General features: G+C 40.5%; 1 protein-coding gene across 1 annotated transcript in view; it reads right to left on the reverse strand.

Moving 5' to 3' along the window:
- EXOC4 (exocyst complex component 4) overlaps positions 1-12,959 on the reverse strand; it is a 410,988-nt gene that overhangs the window by 381,795 nt on the left and 16,234 nt on the right. Inside the window, exons 2-3 of the mRNA XM_009462605.2 lie at positions 7,387-7,576; positions 4,037-4,231 (exon numbers count right to left, since the gene is read on the reverse strand). Of these exons, the coding sequence (XP_009460880.1) occupies positions 4,037-4,231; positions 7,387-7,576 (385 nt within the window). The remainder of the gene's footprint in view (positions 1-4,036; positions 4,232-7,386; positions 7,577-12,959) is intronic.

The raw sequence follows: 12,959 nt of genomic DNA on the forward strand, positions 1-12,959 counted from the left end.
GCCACGTAAAAGTGAATGTTACTTTTAGCAATTTAGTGTATGAAAAGACAGATCCTTTGCAGAAAAACATACAAACTCCTGCTTTGAAAAAGCATATACAGAAATCGAAAATAACTGAAATGTATTCAGTCTCAAACAGGAGTTCTATCTGTTTCAGAACCTCCTGATTTCTCCTAAGCTTCACAATTCAAAGGAGGTTGGAACTAGGTTCTTTTAACACAACCTGTGTAAGGTGCAATTACAGAACAGCAAACCTGATCCTACCGGCTCTGCTCGCCCGAGTGCGTCTTATCAAGATGCTGGAGGAACACAGAACGTGAATACATGATATTTGAAGCTCATCTACGCTACTTTACAGAATCAGAAACAAAAAAGCTGCCACTTAAAATTTTTAACTTCATACAAATGTAAGCTGTCACAAAATACCTTTGCATTGTGTTCATACTACTGGGAAAAGCTGCCATTCTTTTATTAACAATTCTTCCCAGCATTACTCAGTCATTGCACATTAGAACCAGCAGCTGGAGAGTTTTGAGTGATAATGAAACCTGTAACAAGCCATCTTCGGCCGTCTTTTCCAAACAATAAGGGAATTAAAATTTCAATTTAAATGCAGAGGTTTGAAACACGCTTCAGTGGCAAAATTACTTCAATTAATGTGAGTGGAATACAAAGAACAGACTGCAGAAATGCGATGCAGCAACCAGAAATTATGCCATTAGAGTGCTCGCATCAACCTAACACGACGACTGCAAAGGTCTAATTTCAACTCTACATATCACAAGGCTACAGGCAACAATATTAATCAGCGCTCTAATTCCAATGTGAGGGATACAAGCTCCTCGTCAGATCACTTTGGGCTTTTTATAAGCCATGAGCATCTGTTTACCTTGAGGAATGAAACAAAAGGACAGAGAGATCGATATGCACTCTGCATCCCTGACAGTTTAGTAATTATTTTACATAATATTCATATCATATAAAAGGAGAAAGGAATTATCCTGCAGCCTGTGAGTGATTACAACACCACAGCCTTGCAGAGGCAGTGTTAACAAAAGATGGCAAAAGCCAACGAGCCTACGGCGATTTTTGTCTATGAAAAAGCTCCAAATGCAGGTAGGTTACTATTTCTTTATCACAGGTACACTTGTCTTCAAATGAGAATTGCAAGTTCCAATGAACGGCTGAAATACTGTGTTCAATTTTCACTTGAGGTTTCTCTGCATTCCTTGACACATTAAAAAAAAAAAAAAAACAAAACAAACTAACAGCTGCTTTTTATATCATTATCACTTGATTTCTTAAAAAAAGATAACTCTATTCTGGAAAACAACCAACCAACCAACAAAACCCAGCACGGTATACCACAGAAGTCCGTACTTCAGTGAGGCCTAACATCGGCTCTATCTCATAGCCTTGGGCAACCTTACCTACACACACACAAACGTATGTATGTAAGTGTGTATATAAAAAAAACTGCACACATAATATATTGCAAACGAATAAGATATCACAAATAGACAAATTTGCAAACCATTTATACGATAAATCCTAAGTATTGTTATTTTTCTTCTTACACTTCCTATCTTCTATTCCAGATAGGAAATTAATTACTTTTCTGGAATTTCCTTCTGAAAAGAACTTTTCTGAATTAAAAAAAAGGGAGGAACAAAAAAAAAAAAAAAACCAAGCAAACTGGCAAGTCCCTCCGTAAGAGAAAGCACCAACATTTCATTCGATACTGATGTTAACTCTGAATACCATGGTTTTCCCCCTACACTGAACACCCTTAATTTATATCTACTTCTTGATCTCTCATAATTGAAAATATCAGACCAACATCACACTCCAAGTTCCCATATCAGAAACCTGACAAAAGCTTTGGCAAAACCTGACTGCACTCTTCTCATATACGCTGCCTCAAGTCATTGCATTGCTGATCTGTTTTCAGGAATCCTAATAGGTTTTACATAACATTTTATAAAGTATCATAAAAATTCCACTCTACGTTACACAACAGAAATGGATACATTACCCATCTCAGACAGCTTACAATACGGTGGGAAAGATATAAGAAAATAGTTTGTATTAGAAGGACAGTGAGACTCTAAGGAGAATAAGATTGAGAGGGTTCCTGGAAGACGGTTTTAAAAAGGAAGACAGGGAAAACTGTGACCAGATTATAGAATGATGATTGCACCAGGTGTGGCATGAAAACAGAAATGAGCAACAGAAAAAACCAGGAAGGTGACGGCAGAGTGAAATCAGACAAGAGGACGTGACAGCAACAACAAAAATCCAGATAGGGTTACACGTGCCATCAGAGAAAGGGATGACGAGACTGACATCGAGCTGTCGAAAATGTTTGAGGGAACAAGGTAAGTTTTGGACAGTCATGTTTAAGGTGAAATGAGATAAAACGGAAAGAAGGAAATTAAAGTTCAAGTCTGGGCTCTAGGAATATGAGGTGACAACACTAAGATTTCCAGCTCTTTATCCTATTGACTAATGACTTATTAAAATGAAGTGAAGAGGCACAGCTAAGAGAAGTACAAAGGACAGTAAAGTTGAAAAAACAATAACAAAAGGAAAGCAATGACAAGATTTCCTTAAAGGCTTTCTCTGGCAAACACAAAGAGGAATATGAACAGACTTACTTCTTTTACCTTCACTTCTGAATCACAGACTGCTTAAGGTTGGAAAGGACCTCTAGCAAACATCTAATCCCCCTCCCTGCTCAAGCGTGGTCACCTAGAGCCAGCTGCCCAGCACCACGTCCAATCTGGTTTTGAAAATTTTCCATGGATGGAGACTCCACAACCTCTCTGGGCAACCTGTTCCAGTGTTCAACCATCTTTAGAGTAAAAAAGTGTTTTCTTACGTTCAGACATAATTTCCTATATTTCAATCTGCGTCCACTGCCTCTTCTCCTGTCACTGGGCACCACTGAGAGAAGTCTGGCTCTGTTTTCTTTGCACCCTCCCATCAGACATTTATAACCATTGGTAAGATCTCCCTGAGGTTTCTCTTCTCCACGTGAAGCAGTCCCAGCAATCTCAGCCTCTCCTTATACCTGAGATGCTCCTGTCCCTTAACCATCTTTGTGATCCTTCACTGGACTCGATCCAGTAACTCCATCTCTCTCTCGTACTGGAGAGCCCACAACTGGTCTCAGCGCTCCACATGTCAGGACTGAGTAGAGGGGAAGGATCACCTCCCTTGTAAAGTTTTTAATTACTGGTAGAAGGCAGTTCCAGGAAAGAAAGGACTGGAGCCTGGTGAGGAAGTGTGCTTGTTCAGTTTAGAAACAAGAGAAAAAGAAAAAAAAAATAGTTATTAGAGCAGTTCAGGAAACAAATCAAAAGTATGCTTATAAAAGAGATGAAACTAAAAAAACACTTGAAGGGAGGGAGAAAAAAAGATGAAAAAAGAGCTGGAAATACGTGGAAAGAATTGAGTCCTGGTAAAAGACCTAGAGGAAGACAACGAGAGGCAAACAAACCTAAATGGTGAAAGACAGTCTCCCCTCTGAATAATGACCAAAGTCGTGAGTGCGTTCTGGAAGATGAAATAGGAGCGAAACAGGACAGGTCTTCCATAACAAAAATGGTTTTGAAATAATTGGTAAGATACAAAGAAAGAAGATGATACAGGCAGGTGCCTGGGCAATTCATTTTAAAATAAAGCACCACGTTGCAAAAGTAGAAGGAAATCCTATGTGCAGATCAAATGGGTAAAGAACTAGATGGTTACAGAAAGCATCAGGATCAGGACAAGTAAACAGGTAAAGACAGCTCTGAAAGACAAGAGCTAACCAAACAGAAGGGACAACTGTGACTCTAAGTCCAGTCAGGAAGGATCGAACCAAAACCAAACGGAAATTCCAGTACAAGAAAGCAGCGAATGACAAAAGAAGAAACTAAGTAGGACAAAAACCAAATAATAAACCAGGCGGCAGATCTGTCTGCAGATGATCAGACAGCTGACCAGTGTGTTTCTGCTAGATACTGGCCCAGCACAAGGTACCACGTCTTACCAGCATGTCTGTTGCGTTGAGGTAGTGCTTGCTGGCCATGCACTGTTCCAGCTTCTGAGGCACTTGCTTGATGTTCTCGATCTCATCCAGCAAATTCAGGACATGTTTGTGCTCAATCCCTTCAATCCATAGCTTGCGCAACTCATCCCGCTTGCAATGCAGCAGCATCTTGCACGATAGCAGATTCTCCTTCACCTACAAGCAACATGTCAAAAGATTAATTAAATCTCCCCCTGTAACTGACGCTTCTAACACAGATCAGCCCTCTCCCGTATTTACTTTATTAGGAATTCCAAAAATATCACAGGACTCTAACCAAATCCAAGTTCCTTAAAATTTCTGGTTATTCCTTTGGCTGAAGGGAAACGTACAGTACGTACAAACCGGAACTGCTTTCATAGTCAAATGTTTTTTAGTACAAGTTTTGCACCACTAGTAAAAATTTAACTGACATATCGTAACGTGAACAAACGCAGGATCCTATTAACCATGACCAAAGACTTATTTGCATGTTTTCCAAAAATCAATTCAGTATTTTGGCATACAGCAAGAATCCAATTTTCAGTGAAAGCAAATAACCCACTACTAATTTTTCTGCTGTAAACATTTTCCATCTGCCTATTAAATCTTTTGGCACGTCTCCTCCTTTCTTCAAGTTTGGTATCCATTTCTTGAAACCTGACTATCTAAGAGTACAACCGTTTTCCTAATACCTCCAGCAATACCAATTTTTTTTGTAAGAGAGATGGTTTCATCGGAACAAACAGCATAGCAGTCCAGATACAGTTCAATTCAGCATTTCCATTAGTTATCAAGGGCATTACATCACCCAGAGAAACACCTTGGTGTTTGCCATTCAGTTTGTTTTTGAGCCTCATGCCATCCTCTCTAACTCGCTACTCTCCACTATTCTACCCCATTTGGGAAACATCAAGAGTTTTTCTTCTCCATTTTTATCTCCTCAAACGCGCTGCCTGCATTCCCTGCTTTCAGGTCCTCCCAATATCCCCTGGAAAGGTCAGTATAACCTAGCTTTTCTTGCATAATGCAAATCAATAATACATATTAAAATGTGGAAGCAATTAACAACACAGCTTCACACATTGCTTTCACACTACTCTTGTTTTTATGATAAGCTATGAATACTTAGGGTCCAACCTTTTCTCAGGCTGAACTCTCACTGAATTACACATGAAGAGAGACTCTCAGAAGTAGGTCCTTCAATTTTTTTTTTTAAATAATGAGCCTTCAAAGCACTCCAGAAATCCCACTTCAGCTGCACATTCTCTTACCTTGTCCATCTAAAGGCAGTTTAAAAAAATACATGACACACATAGATGGACCAAAATACAGATGACCAGTAAATAACAACAGCTACATAAGATGCCCTCTATCCAGAGTCAGAAGAGACTAAGATTTCAACACAATAACATTGCACTCTGAAATGTCCTTCTGAAAAGAATAACATCGAAAAATCCTCAGCCAACAGAAAAGCTAATGTAAGAGTATCATAACTTGCTGCAAAAGCAGAGGCAAACCAAAATGCATACAGAGTGCATTTCAGACTTAATCCCTGTTCAATACTTGAATTTACAGTGTTTCACTGACCCAGCACACCATCATCGGCGGACTGCTGTTACACAGAGCCAAATTAGGTCAGCAAAACAGTTGCAGGGCTAGAAGGAATCTCGCAACACATTCCTACTCCTGTCCTTGCAAGAAAGAAGATCAGCTCTATCTACATTTGGGAGCAGGGGAAAGAATGAACAGCAAGTCTTTAAGAAAGAACCTCCCCTTGGAAAGCCAAATTGTTTCTACTTTATAATTCAGTCTTACAGTGGTAACACCTGTAAAGCTAGATTCAAAACTAAACCTTTCCCAACAGGAATTCCTACAAGAGTTGACTACAAAAGGTGGATACACAAAGGGATCTGGGCTATCTATCACTTCCACAATTCCTAACGCAAGGAAACGCCTGTGCGATCACCTACCTGCCGCAAGAGGCGAACATCAAAAGAAAGTCTGATAGTGTAATACAGATTGATGACAAACCAGATCTGGGGCCTCCCATGAGAGCAGGTCAAAGCTACGTCAATACATATTGACCAAAACTAATAAGAAAACTTAAATATCAAAAGGTCCTTCACCTTTACAGTCATTCTTCTAGGTGGAACCAAAAGGTCACACCCCTATATGTTTGTTTTGACCTCTGCAAAGCTTAGTATACTGTGTGAAAATAGGCCACTGGCTACAGTTTATTTCAAATTTAGTGCAATTGATCTCTGCTTTCAAAGTGCTGAGCTTTGTACATAAATCCTGGAATGAACTCTTACCCTTGGAAAGCATCAGAATGGTCTCATTTTCTTTGAAAATGCTAAATGAATTTTAAAAGCCAGACGAGTCAGTACATAGCCCCAAGAGGGTAAAAGCCTACTGCTCCTAAAGCACTGCTGTGGAAGGTTGGAAGCTGAGACCGCCACTGAGCCAGGGGAAAAAAACAGAATAAATTTGGTGCCTAGACTGCAAAGTTTAGGTGTAGCAAATTACACAGAGAGTAGGTGATAGGACAGGAGTCCAAAGAACTAATCTATCGCTACAGGGAGAGAGCAGATGGAACAAGTCCACAACAAAGAGTGCCAGAGTTACTTACTGGCACGCTACCGAAGTGTGAGCACTCAAAATAAAGAAAGATACCGGGGCACAGAGTTCATGTACATTCACACAACAGAACCGAGTTTGGAAATAGCATCAAAAATTCATATTCTCTGAGCGAAAAGCAAGCTGATGAATCACCCAGACTATTCAGGAGGTAGCTGGAGGCCAACATATCAAAACATGAACAGATTAGATGGAAAGGTGTTAGCTTAGCCGCCCTGAGACTTCAAAAACCTGATAGCAACATGTCCAGACAATAAATGAACAGGGGGCCCCGCAAAGCTTTGCGCTTCATATCCACCTCTCGTTTTGCTTTTTAATTACTTGTGTTCTCAAACAACAGAGAGAGATCCTATGGAAAACATGATGCTAGTAAGACATAGCCTGTGACCACTGTATTAGGACTGGATGGTCTGCTCCTAGCCATGCCACAGAGCAACTTGAAAATCAGGCCTAGTTCAGAATCAGTGGGTAACAGTGCTTTCTCAATTCAATTTTTAGTTCAGTTCAGAATGATGACAAGTAGCTGGGAAAAGAGAGAGAGAAATAAAAGGTTAAAATGAGAGCTTACAACATTACACTACCAATAAAAGGACAGTACACAGGAAAAAGATAAGAGTTGCACAGATCTGTACCCAGAGCACATGCTATCGAGTGCAGGCAAACACAGAAACACATGCAAAGCTAGACTTCACCTGTTTGATCTTATTGCGCGAGTTGGTGATGCGCTCTGTGATGCTCTGGTACGTGCGGATCGCAGTGGTGAGCTCGGTGTAGTGCTGGACAATGAGTTCATCCAAATCCCGGTCACATTTCTCATAAGCTTCTTCCAGGCGGCCTTTCTCGGTCTCTCGGTCCTCAACATCATCACTGGTAGATAACGTCCTAAGGACAAAAAGATTACAAAAATAGGGATATTTTGAAATTATCTATAAGGACAGGAAGGCTTTGCCTAAAAAAATGCACTACCTACCGCAAACCAGTCATTCTTATTATTCTATACACTTCACTTGAGTGAAGCTTATTTCTGGTAAGCATGTCTGCCTGGTGTTCAGTGGACAACAATGCACTTCAAGAAAATAAAAAACCGTAAATATTGTGGTTTATTCCCCAATTTTGTGATGCGTTGGAGCTTTTTTTACTACACTACTGGATTTATGAAAAGGGAAAGATCTCTATTAGTTATATTTCCAGAGAGTCATTAATATGGGCACAATATAAGATATGAAATATATCCTGATTTATTACTTACAAAGAACTATAAAGAAGAAATTCTACTTTAGACTCAGGGGCCAGTCCAACTACTTGTTAGGAGTGTTGCAGTTACTACTACTTACCTGCCAAGAGTACACTAGGGATATCACACATACATAGAAAAATCCATCAAAAGCCTACCCGTGCCTTCCAGTAGTCAATCTGTTTTCAAACGTACACCAGAAGAGCGAAGAAGTGTCATGGGCCCTAACTTCCCCCGCCCCATTTATTTTAACCTCTGAGTAACATCATCTAGTAAGAATTTTTTTTTTTTTTTTAAATCAATGAAGTTTGAGATTCCAACAAAACTGTTGAAAATTTAATGAAACTGGCATAGGAGACAAAAGTTTCTTGGTGTCAGTCCAAATTTCTGAGATTTACTCACAAATCAATACGATCTTCTTTTTCTCCCTCTCTCTCTTCACCCCGCTCACCCCCTCTCGAGACCCATCCTGCCACCGGATCCAGAAGCCCACACCTGGACTGGTCACACTACCAGGAAGACCCAGGAGACAGCAACAGCCAAAAAGACATATTCTCATCTCCTGCAGTAGGTAGCACTCAAAAAGTTGGTTTCTGCAAGGAAGTCATCCTGAATTTTCCTCTTCCTTTATCCTTGGAAGGGTAGCTATGGTCCATACAGGGTTCTGTTTTAAATCAGCAACGCAGACATTGAAAACTGTATACTTCATGGGGAAAGAGAAAACTCATTTAGTATCAGTTATAGTAGTTATGACCTAAACACTGGTCTATCACAACCTTAAGAACCAGCAGCGATGAATTCTGTAGTTCTACTGACGATTTCTGAACCACTTTGAAGAACTTATGATGAGAAAATAAGCAAAAAATAAAGATATTAAAAAAAAAAAATCACTGCATATAAACTCTTTTGGATCATTTGCTTGAACATCATGAAACAGTCACAACTTTCAAAGAAATCCGGAGCATCTACTTGCTGAAAGTGAGATGCCTTTAAAAATACAACCAGTAGAGCACGAACATGTGGAGACCATTATTTCATTTAAATCACAGAAGTTTAGGCCTCTGAACGGAACTGAGGCACCATCCTAAGATGGCACGCACGCTACACTGAAAGAGTATAAAAATAGTAAGAGACTAGAACAGCCCTTGTTTCCAACCCTGAAGACTGTGAAAAAATACATCACCAGAAGCAAGAGAGAACTTCTTGTGTTTTTTTCTGGATTTCTTAACCGATTTGTGTAGAAAAGGTCAAATAGTTGGAAGGAGACCAAAAACCCATTGCTGGACACTGCTGCTGCTCTCTGCTACCGTAACGGGTTTCACTTTGGATTTGTTAAAGCTATGAGGTCCAGGCAAACTAAAACCAGCATCTCCTGCTGTCACGTAAGAAAGAAAATACAATTTTTCTTGCAATAACAGTCACTTGTCCTCTACAGTAAAAGTTAGAAGGTAAGCGAGAACTGCTTGCACATCATTGAAAGATAACAAAGGAGAGAAACCTCTTTCCTTCTGGTTTATTTAAGAATATCTTCAGTGACAACAAGCAGGACACAAGAAGGGTTAGTATTTGATAGATTTTTCTGAGTTCTTCAACACCATTAGGAAAGTAGTAGGAACTCAAGTGCAAAAGCTCTTCTCAAATAAATGTAAACAAAAAACTTAAACCAAACATACAAGAAATGCTGCCTCTCTCTCAGAAAGTCAACAGAGACATACCCAAAACTTCCAGTTCGCTACTCTTTCTTCCCTTCAAAGAAAAACAACAGGCTGTACCACCTACTCAAGGACTCCATCTTTAAAAAGAAAAAAAAAAAAAAAAAAAGCCATTTCACAGGGGACCACAATCCCAGAAAGAGCAGCTAAGAAAAAAGTGAGCAAGTAAATCTGTACTACCATATGGAACACAGCACACGAGGAGGACAGGAGCACATGCACACTTGTCCTACTCAACTACTAAGGAGGACAGAGGAATTACAGCCAAAATATATCTTACAACACCCTAAAAGAAGACAATGTACCTAAGTGATGTGTTTTACTTTACATAGTTTTAGCACTCCTTTCCACTTTCAGATGGCAGTGGCAGAAGACCATAACAGATACCACATGGAAGCGAGGAGAAGAAATCCTCTTTCTTTTGTTACACCTCAGACTATCAGCCTGGGTGCCTCACACCCTCCTCCCCACTCCCAGATACCCAGAGCTGCACGTTTTACAGGGGATGCCGGCGCACCTCTCCTCTGCCACAAAGAACACGCAGAGATGAGGACCCCCCTCCTCATTCCGCGGACAGCATAGCTTCTTCCCATGCATAAAATTTATTTGTAGCATTTCAAATTCCATGCTTCATGGTAGCTACAGAAACAGGAATGCTTTCTAATGTTATTACAGCAATATTCTACTCCCAGACATTCTTAGTTATGCCTTAAATCACATTTTCACAAAAAAAAAAAAGATATTTTTCTTAACTTGTACTGAATGCAAAGTGCTTTAATATCATGAAAAAAGGACCTGGAAAGTAAGAATAGTAGAACAGCGGTTTGAAAATAAGCCTGGAATTAAGAAATCTGGGTTACAGCCTCTGCTTTACCGCGCATCTCTGACATGGCGCTTACAGCTCTCCCACATTGCAGACTGCATCTTGACACTAGAGCATGAGCTGCACACCGCTTGTAGCTACTACAGGCTCCTGCTGTAAATATCTGCATTCCAGTGGAACAGGCTGAGCAGGCAGATCTGTGTCCTTGTGGCCCAGTTTCTCTTTCTCACCTGGGGAATACACAGCACAGGTTCCTCAAACAAGCGAGCTGCAATTACATGCACCGAGTACTACTGAAACACTCAACGCTGCTAGCAGAGGTCATGTAAACACTTCAGACAAAGTAATGCAGGAAGATGTGCTAGAAAACAAAGCTAAGCATACAGTTAATGCAACAGCAATAACCGTACAGTACTTGTGAGACGCAGTGAAGTTTGGGTTCGTGCTATAACAGATGCATAGAAAGCGTGCAAGAACGTGTTTGGCAGTAAATCTTCCTCCATTAAGAGCTCTTGCAGATGAATACGCTTCCTTTGTGAAGAACTGCTTATGTTTGCTAGAAGAATGTTCTTCAGCATGGTTACACCGGACACGAACATATATCCTTTTTAGGAATTGACATATTTGAGTTTGAGGCTGAACAATATTGCTTGTCTCGGTAGTTAATGAAAACATCGATTCTCTCTAACCTGCGTTATGGATTGCAGGAGAATCGTGGATTCCTACGGACAATGTAGAAGCAGAACCAAATTGGTCTATATCACAGACTAGAAAAGTTTTTAGTTTTAATTAAACAAGATTAAATTTCTAAATTCTTGTTTCCCAAAGCTGTTCAAGCTCTGGCTTGGATCCATCTGCAATGCCAGCAGTTTGTTACAAAAGCTAAAGATCTTTCTCCAAGGCTAAGACTACATCACCGTAATGTCAGAGGACACCACAAGCCTCTTCTAATGCTCCAGCAAGTTCCTGCCCAACTTAGGCTTCCTAACAACTTCCAGTCACATCCATATTTTTAAAGCAGATTCAAATTGTGCTGCCCAGTTGTTTTTGTCCTTGGACTTGAGTTTAACTTGCCCTTTACAGGAAAAATATTTTTTTTGCTAAAAACACTAGACATTTGCACAGCCAAAACATAGATGTTTAGGAAGCGAGAGAGAGAGGTCACAACAGGACCTGTATCTTCAAAACCACAAAACATGTCAAAAGGACAAAGCTAGTGTAGCTGGAAACCAGAAGGCTTTGTGAGATACCACAAGCTTATTCCTACTGAAATGATATAATGACACTGTCTAACTAGAAGTACCAATTTTAGTTGTCGTTTTGCTATTTGTCTGCTTGGATATAATATACATTTGCTGCCACCTTCAGCAGAATCAAGACGCTTTAGCAGGGGGAAAAAACAGCCCACCTGGCTGAGCACCACACACCTTCTCGCAGTCTAAACTCCAAAGATCTCATCTTTTAAACCCACAACACAGCCAGTAGTAGCATGAAAATATTGCCAACCCATATTAAAAAGAAGAGTAACAGGAATACAGAGGTCTCAAAGCTCCAGTCCACCCAGCCTGACTTCAGGAACCTCAGCAGCACACGCTGGGAACCTAGTTGCCAATTAAGTCTTTTTCTACACTTACAGTTCTCTGAAAAATGAGCTTAATATGCAGCCGTAGCCCAGATTCCAACAAGATGAGAGCAAGACAAAGGAATCACTCTGCTGCTGTATAATGCCCATACTCGGAGTGATGTGTGCAGTTCTGGTCTCCTCCCTCTTCTGTTGCCCTTGGAAGGGCAACTAAACCAAGGGAGGGGATGAAGCAGCTCTTCTCTGTAGAGAGGCTAAGGCCAAGACTCTTCAGTTTGGAAAAGAAAACGGTGACAGGAGAAATGACTGAGGTCTGCAGAAGTCAGAAATGAGATGAATAACGTAAATGCAGAACAGTTTTTCACCAAATCATGCACTACTAGAACTAGTGGCGCTTGTTGAAACTATCAGATCAGCTTAGAAAAGGATAAAGCCCACTTACGCTGTAGGTAGCGAACTCCTGAACCTCGCTGCAGGATCTGAGGCTCACAGCATCAGCATGTTCAGAAAAAGGACTTAAATGCATTCACAGACAACAGGTCAAAAACAAATACTGACGGCAGCTAGCTAGAATGTATCCTCCAACATCCCTAACCCAACAACTGCAGACACTAGGGAAATATGGAGGCACTGGTCAACAACAAGCGGCCACGCCTGCATCCCCTCTCTAACATTTTGCATTACCACTACTGGAGACAAACTACCAGCCTAGACAAACCATTGATTTGCCTCATAGAGCATTCCTTTGCTTTTATCCTCTGGAATACTCCAGTAATTTAGATCGTCTAAGGCTGAGTAATGTTTTGGAGGTGCTGGAGGTGACGTTACCTGACTCCTGCACGTGTACATACAAACACGCACACAGTAAATGCCAACATGGGGCCTTCCCTTCACCTTACCAGGATATTTCAGCA

This window comes from Nipponia nippon, unplaced genomic scaffold (genome assembly GCF_047370975.1).
Source record: "Nipponia nippon isolate SJK-2023a ecotype South Korea unplaced genomic scaffold, ASM4737097v1 scaffold_3, whole genome shotgun sequence".
Classification (NCBI taxonomy): Eukaryota; Metazoa; Chordata; class Aves; order Pelecaniformes; family Threskiornithidae; genus Nipponia; species Nipponia nippon.